Below are 16,786 nucleotides of genomic sequence, written 5' to 3' on the forward strand. Positions count from 1 at the left end.
TGTATGAGTGGCTTGTCTAACCATTTATACTCTGAATGTGTGTGTGTATGAGTGGCTTGTCTAACCATTTATACTCTGAATGTGTGTGTGTATGAGTGGCTTGTCTAACCATTTATACTATGAATGTATGAGTGGCTTGTCTAACCGTTTATACTATGAATGTATGAGTGGCTTGTCTAACCGTTTATACTATGAATGTATGAGTGGCTTGTCTAACCGTTTATACTATGAATGTATGAGTGGCTTGTCTAACCGTTTATACTATGAATGTATGAGTGGCTTGTCTAACCATTTATACTATGAATGTATGAGTGGCTTGTCTAACCGTTTATACTATGAATGTATGAGTGGCTTGTCTAACCATTTATACTATGAATGTATGAGTGGCTTGTCTAACCGTTTATACTATGAATGTGTGTGTGTATGAGTGGCTTGTCTAACCGTTTACTATGAATGTATGAGTGGCTTGTCTAACCATTTATACTATGAATGTGTGTGTGTATGAGTGGCTTGTCTAACCGTTTATACTATGAATGTATGAGTGGCTTGTCTAACCGTTTATACTATGAATGTGTGTGTGTATGAGTGGCTTGTCTAACCGTTTATACTATGAATGTATGAGTGGCTTGTCTAACCATTTATACTATGAATGTGTGTGTGTATGAGTGGCTTGTCTAACCATTTATACTATGAATGTGTGTGTGTATGAGTGGCTTGTCTAACCGTTTATACTATGAATGTGTGTGTGTATGAGTGGCTTGTCTAACCGTTTATACTCTGAATGTGTGTGTGTATGAGTGGCTTGTCTAACCATTTATACTCTGAATGTGTGTGTGTATGAGTGGCTTGTCTAACCATTTATACTCTGAATGTGTGTGTGTATGAGTGGCTTGTCTAACCATTTATACTCTGAATGTGTGTGTGTATGAGTGGCTTGTCTAACCATTTATACTCTGAATGTGTGTGTGTATGAGTGGCTTGTCTAACCGTTTATACTATGAATGTGTGTGTGTATGAGTGGCTTGTCTAACCATTTATACTCTGAATGTGTGTGTGTATGAGTGGCTTGTCTAACCGTTTATACTATGAATGTGTGTGTGTATGAGTGGCTTGTCTAACCATTTATACTCTGAATGTGTGTGTGTATGAGTGGCTTGTCTAACCGTTTATACTATGAATGTGTGTGTGTATGAGTGGCTTGTCTAACCGTTTATACTATGAATGTGTGTGTGTATGAGTGGCTTGTCTAACCATTTATACTCTGAATGTGTGTGTGTATGAGTGGCTTGTCTAACCGTTTATACTATGAATGTGTGTGTGTATGAGTGGCTTGTCTAACCGTTTATACTATGAATGTGTGTGTGTATGAGTGGCTTGTCTAACCGTTTATACTCTGAATGTGTGTGTGTATGAGTGGCTTGTCTAACCATTTATACTCTGAATGTGTGTGTGTATGAGTGGCTTGTCTAACCATTTATACTCTGAATGTGTGTGTGTGTGAGTGGCTTGTCTAACCATTTATACTCTGAATGTGTGTGTGTGTGAGTGGCTTGTCTAACCGTTTATACTATGAATGTGTGTCCAGGTGAAGGTGGCTGTTCTGAAGTACATTGAGACCTTGGCCCTGCAGATGGAGCCTCAGGACTTTGTGAACTCCAGTGAGACGCGCCTGGCTGTGTCTCGCATCATCACCTGGACCACAGAGCCCAAGAGCTCCGACGTCAGGAAGGTACTGCACAGACATTTCTGTATGCTGCAATTTGTTGATTATTGGTTGACGCGAACTTTGATTGGTTTCTGGTGTGTGTCTGTCTGTGTGTGTGTTCCAGGCTGCCCAGTCGGTGTTGATCTCGTTGTTCCAGTTGAACACCCCAGAGTTCACCATGCTGCTGGCAGCTCTGCCCAAGACCTTCCAGGATGGCGCCACCAAACTGCTACAGAACCACCTGAGGAACACAGGCAATGCTGCACAGGTAACGACACCTGGCCTTGGCTGTACCCCTCCCAGCAGGTAACGACACCTGGCCTTGGCTGTACCCCTCCCAGCCTGGCCTGATGAAGGATCTTAGGAGTTGGGAAACTAAAAGGTCCTAGCATGTACTTGATCCTATTATGTGTTACTCTCTCCCCCAGGCCCCGACAGGAAGCCCTCTGACACGCCACACCCCCCGCTCTCCTGCCAGCTGGTCCAGCCCCCTCACCTCTCCTAGCAACACATCACAGAACACATCCTCACCCAGGTAACATCCACACACCTCCCAATGTACACGTACACCCAGGTTACACACACAGACCTCAGAACACACTCATATAATGTTGACCTATTGTGATGGTAATATGACTGATGTGTTGTTGTGTGCAGTGCATTTGACTACGACACAGAGAACATGAACTCAGAGGACATCTACAGTAGTCTGAGAGGAGTGACGGAGGCCATCCAGAACTTCTCCGTCCGCAGCCAGGAAGACATGAATGAACCGGTCAGACGGAGGGAAGGAGAGGAGGTGGGGAGAGAGAGAGTGTGTGTGTGTGTGTGTGTAGAACCGACATGATGGGATGCATCTTGGAAATGATTATTTATAGTCTGTCAGGTGGATTCTGGGGGATTAAGCCTTCACACACACACACAATGTTCCTGAGAACAGATATGACCTGCCACTCCCCTTGTTGTGTGTGTGAGACACTGAACCCCATAACCTTCTGACCCCAACTGTTATCGCACTGTCTGGTATCAAAGCATCTCATCCCTACCTTTCTATTTCACTGGAAATAGCTTTTTTATCTGGTGGGTGTAAGCTAATATCAGGGGAAAAATAACACATTCAGTATTTTTACAGGTTAAAATACACTACATGACCAAAAGTATGTGGACACCTGCTTGTCGAACATCTCATTCCAAAATCATGGGCATTAATATGGAGTTGGTCCCCCGTTTGCTGCTATCACAGACTCCACTCTTCTGGGAAGGCTTACCACTAGATGTTGGAACATTGCTGTGGGGACTTGCTACCATTCAGCCACAAGAGCATTAGTGAGGACGGGCACTGATGTTGGGTGATTAGGCCTGGCTCGCAGTCTGCGTTCCAATTCATCCCAAAGGTGTTTGATGGGGTTGAGGTCAGGACTCTGAATAGGCCAGTCAAATTCTTCCACACTGATCTCGACAAACTATTTCTGTATGGACCTCGCTTAGTGCACGAGGCATTGTCATGCTGAAACAGGAAAGGGCCTTCCCCAAACTGTTGCCACAAAGTTGGAAGCACAGAATCATCTAGAATGTCATTGTATGCTGTAGCGTTAAGATCGTTTCCACTGCTCCAGAGTCCAATAGCAGCTTTACACTACTCCAGCCGACTCTTGGCATTGCACATGGTGATCTTAGGCTTGTGTGCGGCTGCTCGGCCATGGAAACCCATTTCATTAAGCTCCCGAAAAAACAGTTATTGGGCTGACGTTGGTTCCAGAGGCAGTTTGGAACTCAGGAGTGAATGTTGCAACCGAGGACAGATGATTTTTACGCACTTCAGCACTCGGCGATCCATTTCTGTGAGCTTGTGGGGCCTACCACTTCGCGGTTGAGTTGTTGTTGCTCCTAGACATTTCCACTCCACAATAACAGCACTTGCAGTTGACTGGGGCAGCTCTAGCAGGGCAGAAATCTGACGAACTGACTTGTTGGAAAGGTGGCATCCTATGACAGTGCCACGTTGAAAGTCACTGAGCTCTTAAGTAAGGCCATTCTACTACCAATGTTTGTCTATGGAGATTGCATGGCTGTGTGCTCGATTTTATATACCTGTCAGCAACGGGTGTGGCTGAAATAGCTGAATCCACTAATTTGAAGGGGTGTCCACATACTTTTGTATATATAGTGTAGGTTGTGATGGGAGTATCATGCGTGTGTGTCCGAGTGCGTACAGTATGTGAGATGTTATTAATTATGACACCCCTCTCCATGGTATGTTCCAAGGAAGGGCTATGTCCAAGCTGACATTTCCACTAGAGGTCAGTCTGAAACCTGACCCGCCCACCCATTCCTCAACCTGCCAATCAGACTGACTCCATCACCTGACCCGTCAGGGGGTTTTCTGGTTTGAGTGAAAATATTAACAGGAACTGTAACAGATCTCATATCTCTCCTCATTCCATCCACAGAATGATCAAAACCCTATCCTAACCCACACACACCACTGTGTGTGCGTGCATGCGATGACAGGACTTGACAGCGCTTACATTTCTGTCTATGTCTGTCTGAATCATACCACCGTGTGTGTTTGTGTGTGTGTGTGTGTGTGTGTGTGTCTCCCTCCCCCTCCCTCAGGGTGGTAGTGCTGGTGCTGACCAGATGGATGTAGGTCGTACAGCTCTGGACAACAAGACGTCTCTCCTCAACACCCCCCTGCTCTCCTCTTCTCCCCGGGTGTCCCGTGACCCCTTCACTGACTCCCCCTTCAAACACAGCGTCATAGATACTTCACTAGACGAATCAGACCAGCAAACTGACGGTACACACAAACACACATACAGTACCAGTCAAAAGTTTGGACACACCTACTCATTCCAGGGTTTTTCTTTATTTTAGTACTGAAGACATCAAAACTATGAAATAACACAAATGGAATCATCTAGTAACCAAAAAAGTGTTTAACAAATCCAAATATATTTTATATTTGAGATTCTTCAAAGTAGCCACCCTTTGCCTTGATGACAGCTTTGCACACTCTTGGCAATCTCTCAACCAGCTTCATGAGGAAGTCACCTGGAATGCATTTCAATTAAAGGTGTGCCTTGTTAAAAGTTAATTTGTGGAATTTCTTTTGAGCCAATAAGTTGTGTTGAGACAAGGTAGGGGTGGTATACAGAAGATAGCCCTATTTTGTAAAAGACCAAGTCCATATTATGGCAAGAACAGCTCAAGTAAGCAAAGAAAAACGACAGTCCATCATTACTCTTAGACATGAAGGTCAGTCAATCCGGAAAATGTCAAGAACTTTTAAAGTTTCTTCAAGTGCAGTCGCAAAAACCATCAAGCGCTATGATGAAACTGGCTCTCATGAGGACCACCACAGGAAAGGAAGACCCAGAGTTACCTCTGCTGCAGAGGATAAGTTCATTAGAGTTACCAGCCTAAGAGAGGCCTCTCAACATCAACTGTTCAGAGGAGACTGTGTGAATCAGACCTTAATGTTCGAATTGCTGCAAAGAAACCACTACTAAAGGACACCAATAAGAAGAGACTTGTTGGGCCGAGAAACACGAGCAATGGACATTAGAACGGTGGAAATCTGTCCTTTGGTCTGATGAGTCCAAATTTGAGACAGCCGTGTCTTTGTGAGACGCAGAGTAGGTGAACGGATGATCTCCGCATGGGAGGTTACCACTGTGAAGCATGGAGGAGGAGGTGTTTTACTGGTGACACTGTCTGTGATTTATTTAGAATTCAAAGTACACTTAACCAGCATGGCTACCACAGCATCCTGCAGCGATACGCCATCCAATCTGATTAGTGGAACTTAGTGGGACTATCATTTGTTTTTCAACAGGACAGTGACCCAACACACCTCCAGGCTGTGTAAGGGCAATTTGACCAAGAAGGAGAGTGATGGAGTGCTGCATCAGATGACCTAGCCTCAACAATCACCTGACCTCAAATCAATTGAGATGGTTTGGGACGAGTTGGACCGCAAAGTGAAAGAAAAGCAGCCAACAAGTGCTCAGCTTATGTGGGAACTCCTTCAAGACTGTTGGAAAAGCAATTCAGGTGAAGCTGGTTGAGAGAATGCCAAGAGTGTGCAGAGCTGTCAAGGCAAAGGGTGGCTACTTTGAAGAATCTGAAATATATTTTGAGTTGTTTAACACTTTTTTGGTTACTACATGATTCCATATGTGTTATTTCATCGGTTTGATGTCTTCAGTATTATTCTACAATGTAGAAAATAGTTAAAATTAAGAAACTCTTGAATGACTAGATGTCAACTTTAGACTGGTACTGTATATTCATTTACACTAACACACACATATGTATTCATATACACACACACACACACACACACACACAAAATGTCTTGAAGTGTAATATGGGATAGATACTGATTGCCATCAATTTATCAATCTCAACCCTTTTTGGCTGTTGCCCCTGACAGACAGCAGCATTGACCAATCGGAGCTGGTGTCTGAGCTGCTGAAGGAGCTGTCCAATCACAATGAGCGTGTGGAGGAGAGGAAGGCAGCGCTTTGTGAGCTCTTGAAGCTGATTCGAGAAAACACCCTGCAGGTCTCCTGGGATGAACACTTCAAAACCATCCTCCTGTTACTACTGGAGACGCTGGGGGACAGAGAGGTACACACACACACACACTCAATATGTGCATCAATGCAACGAACACACTTTGACCAAACTCTCTCTCCCCTCTTCAGCATGTGATCAGGGCGTTAGCTCTGCGTGTTCTGAGGGAGATTCTGAGCCGCCAGCCCTGGAGGTTTAAGAACTACGCTGAACTCACCATCATGAAGGCCCTGGAGGCGCACAAGGACCCACACAAAGAGGTACACACACACACTCTCTGTATAACACACACGCACGTACACACACACTCCTTATAATATACACACACTCCATATAATCACTCTCACATACACTCATACATTCACTCTCCTACTGTCGTTCCTGTGTGTGTATAGGAGCTATTGTAAATCTGGTACTATAACCCTGTTCCTGTGTCTGTAGGTGGTGCGAGCGGCAGAGGAGACTGCCGCCATGCTGGCGTCGTCCATCAGTCCAGACCAGTGTATCAAGGTGTTGTGTCCTATCATCCAGTCAGCTGACTACCCCATCAACCTGGCTGCCATCAAGATGCAGACTAAAGTTATAGAGAAGGTCCCCCATGAAGGACTAGTCAGCATGCTGCCTGAGATAGTCCCCGGACTCATACAGGTAACACACACACACACACACATACAGGTAGCACACACACACATACAGGTAGCACGCACACACATACAGGTAGCACGCACACACATACAGGTAGCACGCACACACATACAGGTAGCACACACACACATACAGGTAGCACACACACACATACAGTTAGCACGCACACACATACAGGTAGCACGCACACACATACAGGTAGCACGCACACACACATACAGGTAGCACACACACACACATACAGGTAGCACACACACATACAGGTAGCACACACACACACATACAGGTAGCACACACACACACATACAGGTAGCACGCACACACATACAGGTAGCACACACACACATACAGGTAGCACACACACACATACAGGTAGCACACACACATACAGGTAGCACGCACACACATACAGGTAGCACACACACATACAGGTAGCACGCACACACATACAGGTAGCACACACACATACAGGTAGAACGCACACACATACAGGTAGCACACACACACATACAGGTAGCACACACACACACATACAGGTAGCACACACACACATACAGTTAGCACACACACATACAGGTAGCACGCACACACATACAGGTAGCACACACACATACAGGTAGCACGCACACACATACAGGTAGCACACACACACATACAGTTAGCACACACACACATACAGTTAGCACACACACATACAGGTAGCACACACACATACAGGTAGCACGCACACACATACAGGTAGCACACACACACATACAGTTAGCACACACACACATACAGGTAGCACGCACACACATACAGGTAGCACACACACACATACAGTTAGCACACACACACATACAGGTAGCACACACACATACAGGTAGCACACACACATACAGGTAGCACGCACACACATACAGGTAGCACGCACACACATACAGTTAGCACACACACATACAGGTAACGCACACACATACAGGTAGCACGCACACACATACAGGTAGCACGCACACACATACAGGTAGCACACACACACATACAGTTAGCACACACACATACAGGTAACGCACACACATACAGATAGCACACACACACACACACACACACACACACACACACACACACACACACACACACACACACATACAGGTAGCACACTCACACACACACACACACATTCAGGTAGTGCACACACACATTCAGGTAGCACGCACACACATACAGGTAGCACACACACACATACAGGTAGCGCACACACACACACACACATTCAGGTAGTGCACACACACATTCAGGTAGTGCACACACACATACAGGTAGCGCACACACACACACACACATTCAGGTAGTGCACACACACATACAGGTAGCACGCACACACATACAGGTAGCACACACACACATACAGGTAGCACACACACACATACAGTTAGCACGCACACACATACAGGTAGCACGCACACACATACAGGTAGCACACACACACACATACAGGTAGCACACACACACATACAGTTAGCACACACACATACAGGTAGCACGCACACACATACAGGTAGCACACACACATACAGGTAGCACACACACATACAGGTAGCACACACACATACAGGTAGCACGCACACACATACAGGTAGCACGCACACACATACAGGTAGCACACACACATACAGGTAGCACACACACATACAGGTAGCACACACACATACAGGTAGCACACACACATACAGGTAGCACGCACACACATACAGGTAGCACGCACACACATACAGTTAGCACACACACATACAGGTAACGCACACACATACAGGTAGCACGCACACACATACAGGTAGCACGCACACACATACAGGTAGCACACACACACATACAGTTAGCACACACACATACAGGTAACGCACACACATACAGATAGCACACACACACACACACACACACACACACACACACACACACACACACATACAGGTAGCACACTCACACACACACATACAGGTAGCACACACACACATACAGGTAGCGCACACACACACACACACATTCAGGTAGTGCACACACACATTCAGGTAGTGCACACACACATACAGGTAGCGCACACACACACATACAGGTAGTGCACACACACACACACATTCAGGTAGCGCACACACACACACACACATTCAGGTAGCACACACACACATACAGGTAGCGCACACACACACATACAGGTAGTGCACACACACACATACAGGTAGTGCACACACACACACACATTCAGGTAGCGCACACACACACACACACATTCAGGTAGCACACACACACATACAGGTAGCGCACACACACACATACAGGTAGTGCACACACACACATACAGGTAGTGCACACACACACACACATTCAGGTAGTGCACACACACACACACACATTCAGGTAGCGCACACACACACATACAGGTAGTGCACACACACACACACATTCAGGTAGCGCACACACACACATACAGGTAGTGCACACACACACATACAGGTAGTGCACACACACACACACATTCAGGTAGCGCACACACACACATACAGGTAGTGCACACACACACATACAGGTAGTGCACACACACACACACATACAGGTAGTGCACACACACACACACATACAGGTAGCGCACACACACACATACAGGTAGAACACACACACACACACATACAGGTAGAACACACACACACACACATACAGGTAGCGTACGCACACACACACACAAAGGTAACGCGCGCACACACACACACACAGGTAACGCGCGCACACACACAGGTAACACGCACACACGCACACAGGTAACGCACACACATCAGGTAGCACACACACACATACACACACATACAGGTAGCACACACACATACAGGTAGCACACACACACACACATACAGGTAGCACACACACACACACATACAGGTAGCACACACACACACACACATACAGGTAGCACACACACACACACATACAGGTAGCACACACACACACACACACACACACACACATACATGTAGCACACACACACACACACACACACACACACACACACACACACATACAGGTAGCACACACACACACACACACATACATGTAGCACACACACACACACACACATACAGGTAGCACACACACACACACACACATACAGGTAGCACACACACACACACACACACATACAGGTAGCACACACACACACACATACAGGTAGCACACACACACACACATACAGGTAGCACACACACACACACACATACAGGTAGCACACACACACACACACATACAGGTAGCACACACACACACACACACACACACACACACACACACATACATGTAGCACACACACACACACACACACACACATACAGGTAGCACACACACACACACACACACACACATACAGGTAGCACACACACACACACACATACAGGTAGCACACACACACACACATACAGGTAGAACACACACACACACATACAGGTAGCACACACACATACAGGTAACACACACACACACACACACACATACAGGTAACACACACACACACACACACACACACATACAGGTAACACACACACACATACAGGTAGCGCACACACACAGATACAGGTAGCACGCACACACACACATACAGGTAGCACGCACACACACACATACAGGTAGCACACACACACACACACACACACACATACAGGTAGCACGCACACACACACACACACACACACACATACAGGTAGCACACACACACACACACACACACACACACATACAGGTAGCACACACACACACACATACAGGAAGCGCACGCACACACACATACAGGTAGCGCACGCACACACACATACAGGTAGGGCACACACACACACATACAGGTAGCACACACACACACACATACAGGTAGCACACACACACACACACATACAGGTAGCACACACACACACACACATACAGGTAGCACACACACACACACACTCACATACAGGTAGCACACACACACACACACACACACACACACACACATACAGGTAGCACACACACACACACACATACAGGTAGCACACACACACACACACACACACATACATGTAGCACACACACACACACACACACACACACACACACACACACACACACACACACACACACACACACACACACATACAGGTAACACACACACACACACACACATACAGGTAGCACACACACACACACACTCACATACAGGTAGCACACACACACACACACTCACATACAGGTAGCACACACACACACACACTCACATACAGGTAGCACACACACACACACACACACACACACATACAGGTAGCACACACACACACACACACACACACACATACATGTAGCACACACACACACACACACACACACACACACACACACACACACACACACATACAGGTAACACACACACACACATACAGGTAACACACACACACACACACACATACAGGTAACACACACACACACACACACACATACAGGTAGCACACACACACACACATACAGGTAGAACACACACACACACACATACAGGTAGCACACACACACACACACACATACAGGTAGAACACACACACACATACAGGTAGAACACACACACACATACAGGTAACACACACACACACACACACACACATACATACAGGTAACACACACACACACACACACACACACATACAGGTAGCGCACACACACACACACACACACACACACAGGTAGCACACACACACACACACACACACACACACACACACACACACACACACACACACAGGTAGCACGCACACACACACACACACACACACATACAGGTAGCACGCACACACACACACACACATACAGGTAACACACACACACACACATACAGGTAGGGCACACACACACACACACACACACACACATACAGGTAGGGCACACACACATACAGGTAGCGCGCACACACACACACATACAGGTAGCGCGCACACACACACACAGGTAACGCACACGCACACAGGCAACGCGCACACACACACACTCACATACAGGTAGCACACACACACACACACTCACATACAGGTAGCACACACACACACACACACACACACACACACACATACAGGTAGCACACACACACACACACACACACATACATGTAGCACACACACACACACACACACACACACACACACACACACACACACACACACACACATACAGGTAACACACACACACACATACAGGTAACACACACACACACACACACATACAGGTAACACACACACACACACACACACATACAGGTAGCACACACACACACACATACAGGTAGAACACACACACACACACATACAGGTAGCACACACACACACACACACATACAGGTAGAACACACACACACATACAGGTAGAACACACACACACATACAGGTAACACACACACACACACACACACACACACATACATACAGGTAACACACACACACACACACACACACACATACAGGTAGCGCACACACACACACACACACACACACACACACACACGGTAGCACACACACACACACACACACACACACACACACACACACACAGGTAGCACGCACACACACACACACACACACACATACAGGTAGCACGCACACACACACACACACACACACATACAGGTAACACACACACACACACATACAGGTAGGGCACACACACACACATACAGGTAGGGCACACACACATACAGGTAGCGCGCACACACACATACAGGTAGCGCGCACACACACACACAGGTAACGCACACGCACACAGGCAACGCGCACACACAACGCACACACATACAGGTAACACACATACAGGTAACACACACGCATACAGGTAACACACACGCATACAGGTAACGCACACACACGCATACAGGTAACGCACACACACACACACACACATACAGGTAACACACACACACACACATACAGGTAACACACACACACACACATACAGGTAGCACACACACACATACAGCTAACACAACCTCGTTATTCAGGGTTATGACCCACTGTCATGTTATGGAGGGCTATAACCCTTCTGTCGTGTAATACAGGCTAATAACCCCTCTATGTCATGTTATGCAGGGTTATGACAACTCTGAGAGCAGTGTGAGGAAGGCCTGTGTATTCTGTCTGGTGGCCCTCTACGCAGTCATAGGGGAGGAGCTAAAACCTCACCTCAACCAACTGTCTGGCAGCAAAGTGAGTGACCATGCCCACTTCCTACTAACCAGACCCATTATCTGTGTTCCAATACATCCACGCTAGCATACTTAATTCTTCAATTCATCAATTCATTTTAAATTACTGGATCAGGAGGATTCCAGAAGAACTGCTTCAGTTCTACAACCCAAACTCTCTTCCGCCTCTCCCCCTCTCTTCTCTCTCTCCAGTTGAAGTTGTTGAATCTGTACATCAAGCGTGCCCAGTCCGGCTCCAGTGGTGGTGAGCCGCCAGCAGACAGCCTATAGAACAGATGAACAGCCCACGGGACAACTATGGAGCTGCACTCTCCCTCTGGAGACTTTTAACACAGACACACAAGGACACACTCTTACATGGATGCACAAACACATACATGCTTACATGAACACACACGTGCACTTACTTACACGCTTACATGAACACACATACGCTTATACGTACATCTGCTTACACATAAACATGCTGATAAGAAGGCTCTGACACACACACACACTGTCCTGGACCCCCCCCCCTCCTGTTACCTCCAAGTCGCCTACTGCAGGGCACTCTGCAATGCACTCTGGGAGGAGAGGAGTGTTGTAGTTCCCCTCACTGACGTTGAAGATCCAACCTGCTCTCTGAGATTCACCCCTGACGTCGACACACCTCGCCCTCTGACCCCGATCTCACTCTGAAGCCTCAACGCTAACGGTTTTAACTTTGGTTTAACTTCCTGATTCTAGTAGAATAGGGGAGGGGCCGGAACAGCAGCATGATGTAGCCACACCCCAGGCAGGACAAATAGATAGAGGGAGGGAAGCGGGTAGAGGAGCATGTATGTGTGTGAGAGGAGGGGGGTGTATATCTGTGGTCAGTCAGCCTGTCCGTTATAGTGGTTGAGTGGGTTTTAGCCCCTGAAACTGAAGGCAAATCTGAAATGGCACCCTAAACCCTACGTAGTAGACTACTTTTGGCCAGAGCTACATAGTGCCACCACATACAGCTCTGGTCAAACTATAGGGAGTAGGGTGCAATTTCGTCTCAAAGCATTCTCTGTCCGTCGAATGGTGATAGTTCCACCCTGTGGCAGTGGGAACATGGTACGACCTTCCCTGCACAGCACTAATGCTCATAAGCGGGTCACAGTAGATCATAACTGCTCTTAGCAGCTACGTAGGCAGTGAGTGTGAGGTATAGGAGGCATAATGTGCTTGGCTATGCATGACGATGATTTTAACAAGATCTTTTTATCCGGAGCCTATTAACTGTCACAGTAGAAGGGAGGGGGTGAAATTAAAGTTAATGATGTCCACCCCTTTCAGAGAAGTCCATGGTACCTTCCACTGCTCCCCGCCATGTCTTGGATGAGCTCATTTCAGACAGAAAGAGGGGGAGAGGCTTATATACATCAAACTATGACCAGACATGGCTTATTATTATTAATATTATTATTATCACCTAGTGGATATGTAACTATACATGATATTATAAAAAATGGAATAATATCCGATAATGACGTCATTTAGGAGAGTCCCTGAAGGACGTGTGCGCTCTGCGTCCTGATCTATTTTATTTTCTGTTGCGCGTTCCGTAGTCTCTCTCACGTTAGTTTCCCCACCGGGGAGACATGTATTATTTACTGATCAGAAACTGTTGAGTCACCTTTCGCCCCCTCCTTCTCTTCTTTTTCCTTTCCTCGCTTCTGCTTCCTCTTGTTGTCATTCTCTCCCTCTTCTTGTGACATTCTAGTCTTCACTGTGTTTCCCTCAGTGCATTTACAAAGCTGTGCTTACAATAAAATGAAAAATAAAGAAAACTTGTACAGACCATAATAAACATGGTTTCTGTCTGTTACTGTGAGGGACAACTGTTCTGCTAACACACACACACACACACACACACACACACACACACACACACACACACACACACACACACACACACACACACACACACACGTGTTCTACAATTAAACCAAGTCGTGTCCCTTGCGCACTGACTGGAATCAACTGGTAATTATTTACCAGAGGACAACACAGGGAAGATACTTCTGCTGGACAGTGTGTGTGAATGTGTCTAAATGTGAAAGCTGCAGGATAGATGGTCAACGTGAAAGCTGCAGAATAGATAGTCTACCTGAAGCTGAACTATAACCTCGTATTAGGCTCGGAATGTGTGGTTGGGAGAGGTAACTTCAGTAGTAGGCTGTTGTAGTAGTTGTTACTGGATCTGTCCTGGAAGGACAATGTGAAAAGAAAATATCTAAGCCAGTAGAGAACAGTTTGGGTTGTCCCTTTAATGTGAATCCGGATCAAATGTGTGGCCTTTCACATTTCCTCTCAAACTTAATTAAATTCTCTTGTTTATTTTGATCCAGTACAATGATCATACAGTGCAGAATGGAAAGTATTCAGACCCCTTCACTTTTTCCACATTTTGTTACATTACAGCCTTGTTCTAAAATTGATTAAATTAAATGTTTTCCTCATCAATCTACACACAATACCCCATAATGACAAAGCGAAAACGTTTTTTAGAAATGTTTATTTGCATAAGTATTCAGACCCTTTGCTATGAGACTAGAGATTGAGCTCAGGTGCATCCTGTTTCCATTTATCATCCTTGAGCTGTTTCTACAACTTTGAGTCCACCTAGGGTAAATTCAATTGATTGGACATGATTTGGAAAGGCACACCTGTCGATTTAAGGTCCCACAGTTCAGTGCATGTCAGAGCAAAAACCAAGCCATGAGGTCAAAGGAATTGTCCGTAGAGCACTGAGAGCACTGAGACAGATGTCGAGGCACAGATCTGGGACAGGGTACCAAAAAATGTCTGCACCATTGAAGGTTCCCAAGAACACAGTGGCCTCCATCATTCTTAAATGGAAGAAGTTTGGAACCACCAAGACTCCTCCTTGAGCTGGCCGCCCAGCCAAACTGAGCAATCTGGGGAGAAGGGCCTTGGTCAGGGAGGTGACCAAGAACCCGAGGTCACTCTGACAGAGCTCCAGAGTTCTGTGGAGATGGGAGAACCTTCCAGAAGGACAACCATCTTTGCAGCACTGCACCAATCAGGCCTTTATGGTAGAGTGGCCAGATGGAAGCCACTCCTCAGTAAAAGTCACATGACTTCCCACTTGGAGTTTGCCAAAAGGCACCTAAAGGACTCTGACTATGAGAAACAAGATTCTCTGGTTTGATGAAACCAAGGTTTAAGTCTTTGGCCTGAATGCCAAGCATCACGTCTGGAGAAAACCTGGCACCATCCCTATGGTGAAGCATGGTGGTGGCCGCGGCCATGCTGTAGGGATGTTTTTTAGCGGCAAGGACTAGGAGACTAGTTAGGATTGAGGGAAAGATGAACGGAGCAAAGTACAGAGAGATCCTTGATGAAAACCTGCTCCAGAGTGCGCATGACCTCAGACTGGGGCGAAGGTTCACCTTCCAACAGGACAACAACCTTAAGCACACAGCCAAGACAACGCAGGAGTGGCTTCGGTACAAGTCTCTGAATGTCCTTGAGTGGCCCAGCCAGAGCCCGGACTTGACCCGATCTAACATCTCTGGAGAGACTTGAAATTATCAGTGCAACGACGCTCCCCATCCAACCTGACAGAGCTTGAGAGGATCTGCAGAGAAGAA

At 46.5% G+C, this 16,786-nt stretch overlaps 1 protein-coding gene across 7 annotated transcripts in view; it reads left to right on the top strand.

Annotated features, from left to right (window-relative positions):
- Nucleotides 1-14,973, top strand: part of clasp2 (cytoplasmic linker associated protein 2) — a 102,792-nt gene extending 87,819 nt beyond the window's left edge. For all 7 annotated transcript variants that reach the window (XM_038965760.1, XM_038965763.1, XM_038965759.1 and 4 more), the window contains 10 exons: nt 1,586-1,729; nt 1,830-1,973; nt 2,134-2,240; nt 2,363-2,504; nt 4,322-4,505; nt 6,144-6,340; nt 6,418-6,546; nt 6,728-6,934; nt 13,045-13,161; nt 13,353-14,973. In XM_038965760.1, the coding sequence (XP_038821688.1) occupies nt 1,586-1,729; nt 1,830-1,973; nt 2,134-2,240; nt 2,363-2,504; nt 4,322-4,505; nt 6,144-6,340; nt 6,418-6,546; nt 6,728-6,934; nt 13,045-13,161; nt 13,353-13,430 (1,449 nt within the window). In that variant the 3' untranslated portion in view covers nt 13,431-14,973. The remainder of the gene's footprint in view (nt 1-1,585; nt 1,730-1,829; nt 1,974-2,133; nt 2,241-2,362; nt 2,505-4,321; nt 4,506-6,143; nt 6,341-6,417; nt 6,547-6,727; nt 6,935-13,044; nt 13,162-13,352) is intronic.
- Nucleotides 14,974-16,786: the final 1,813 nt, after the last annotated feature.

Source organism: Salvelinus namaycush, chromosome 27 (genome assembly GCF_016432855.1).
Source record: "Salvelinus namaycush isolate Seneca chromosome 27, SaNama_1.0, whole genome shotgun sequence".
NCBI lineage: Eukaryota > Metazoa > Chordata > Actinopteri > Salmoniformes > Salmonidae > Salvelinus > Salvelinus namaycush.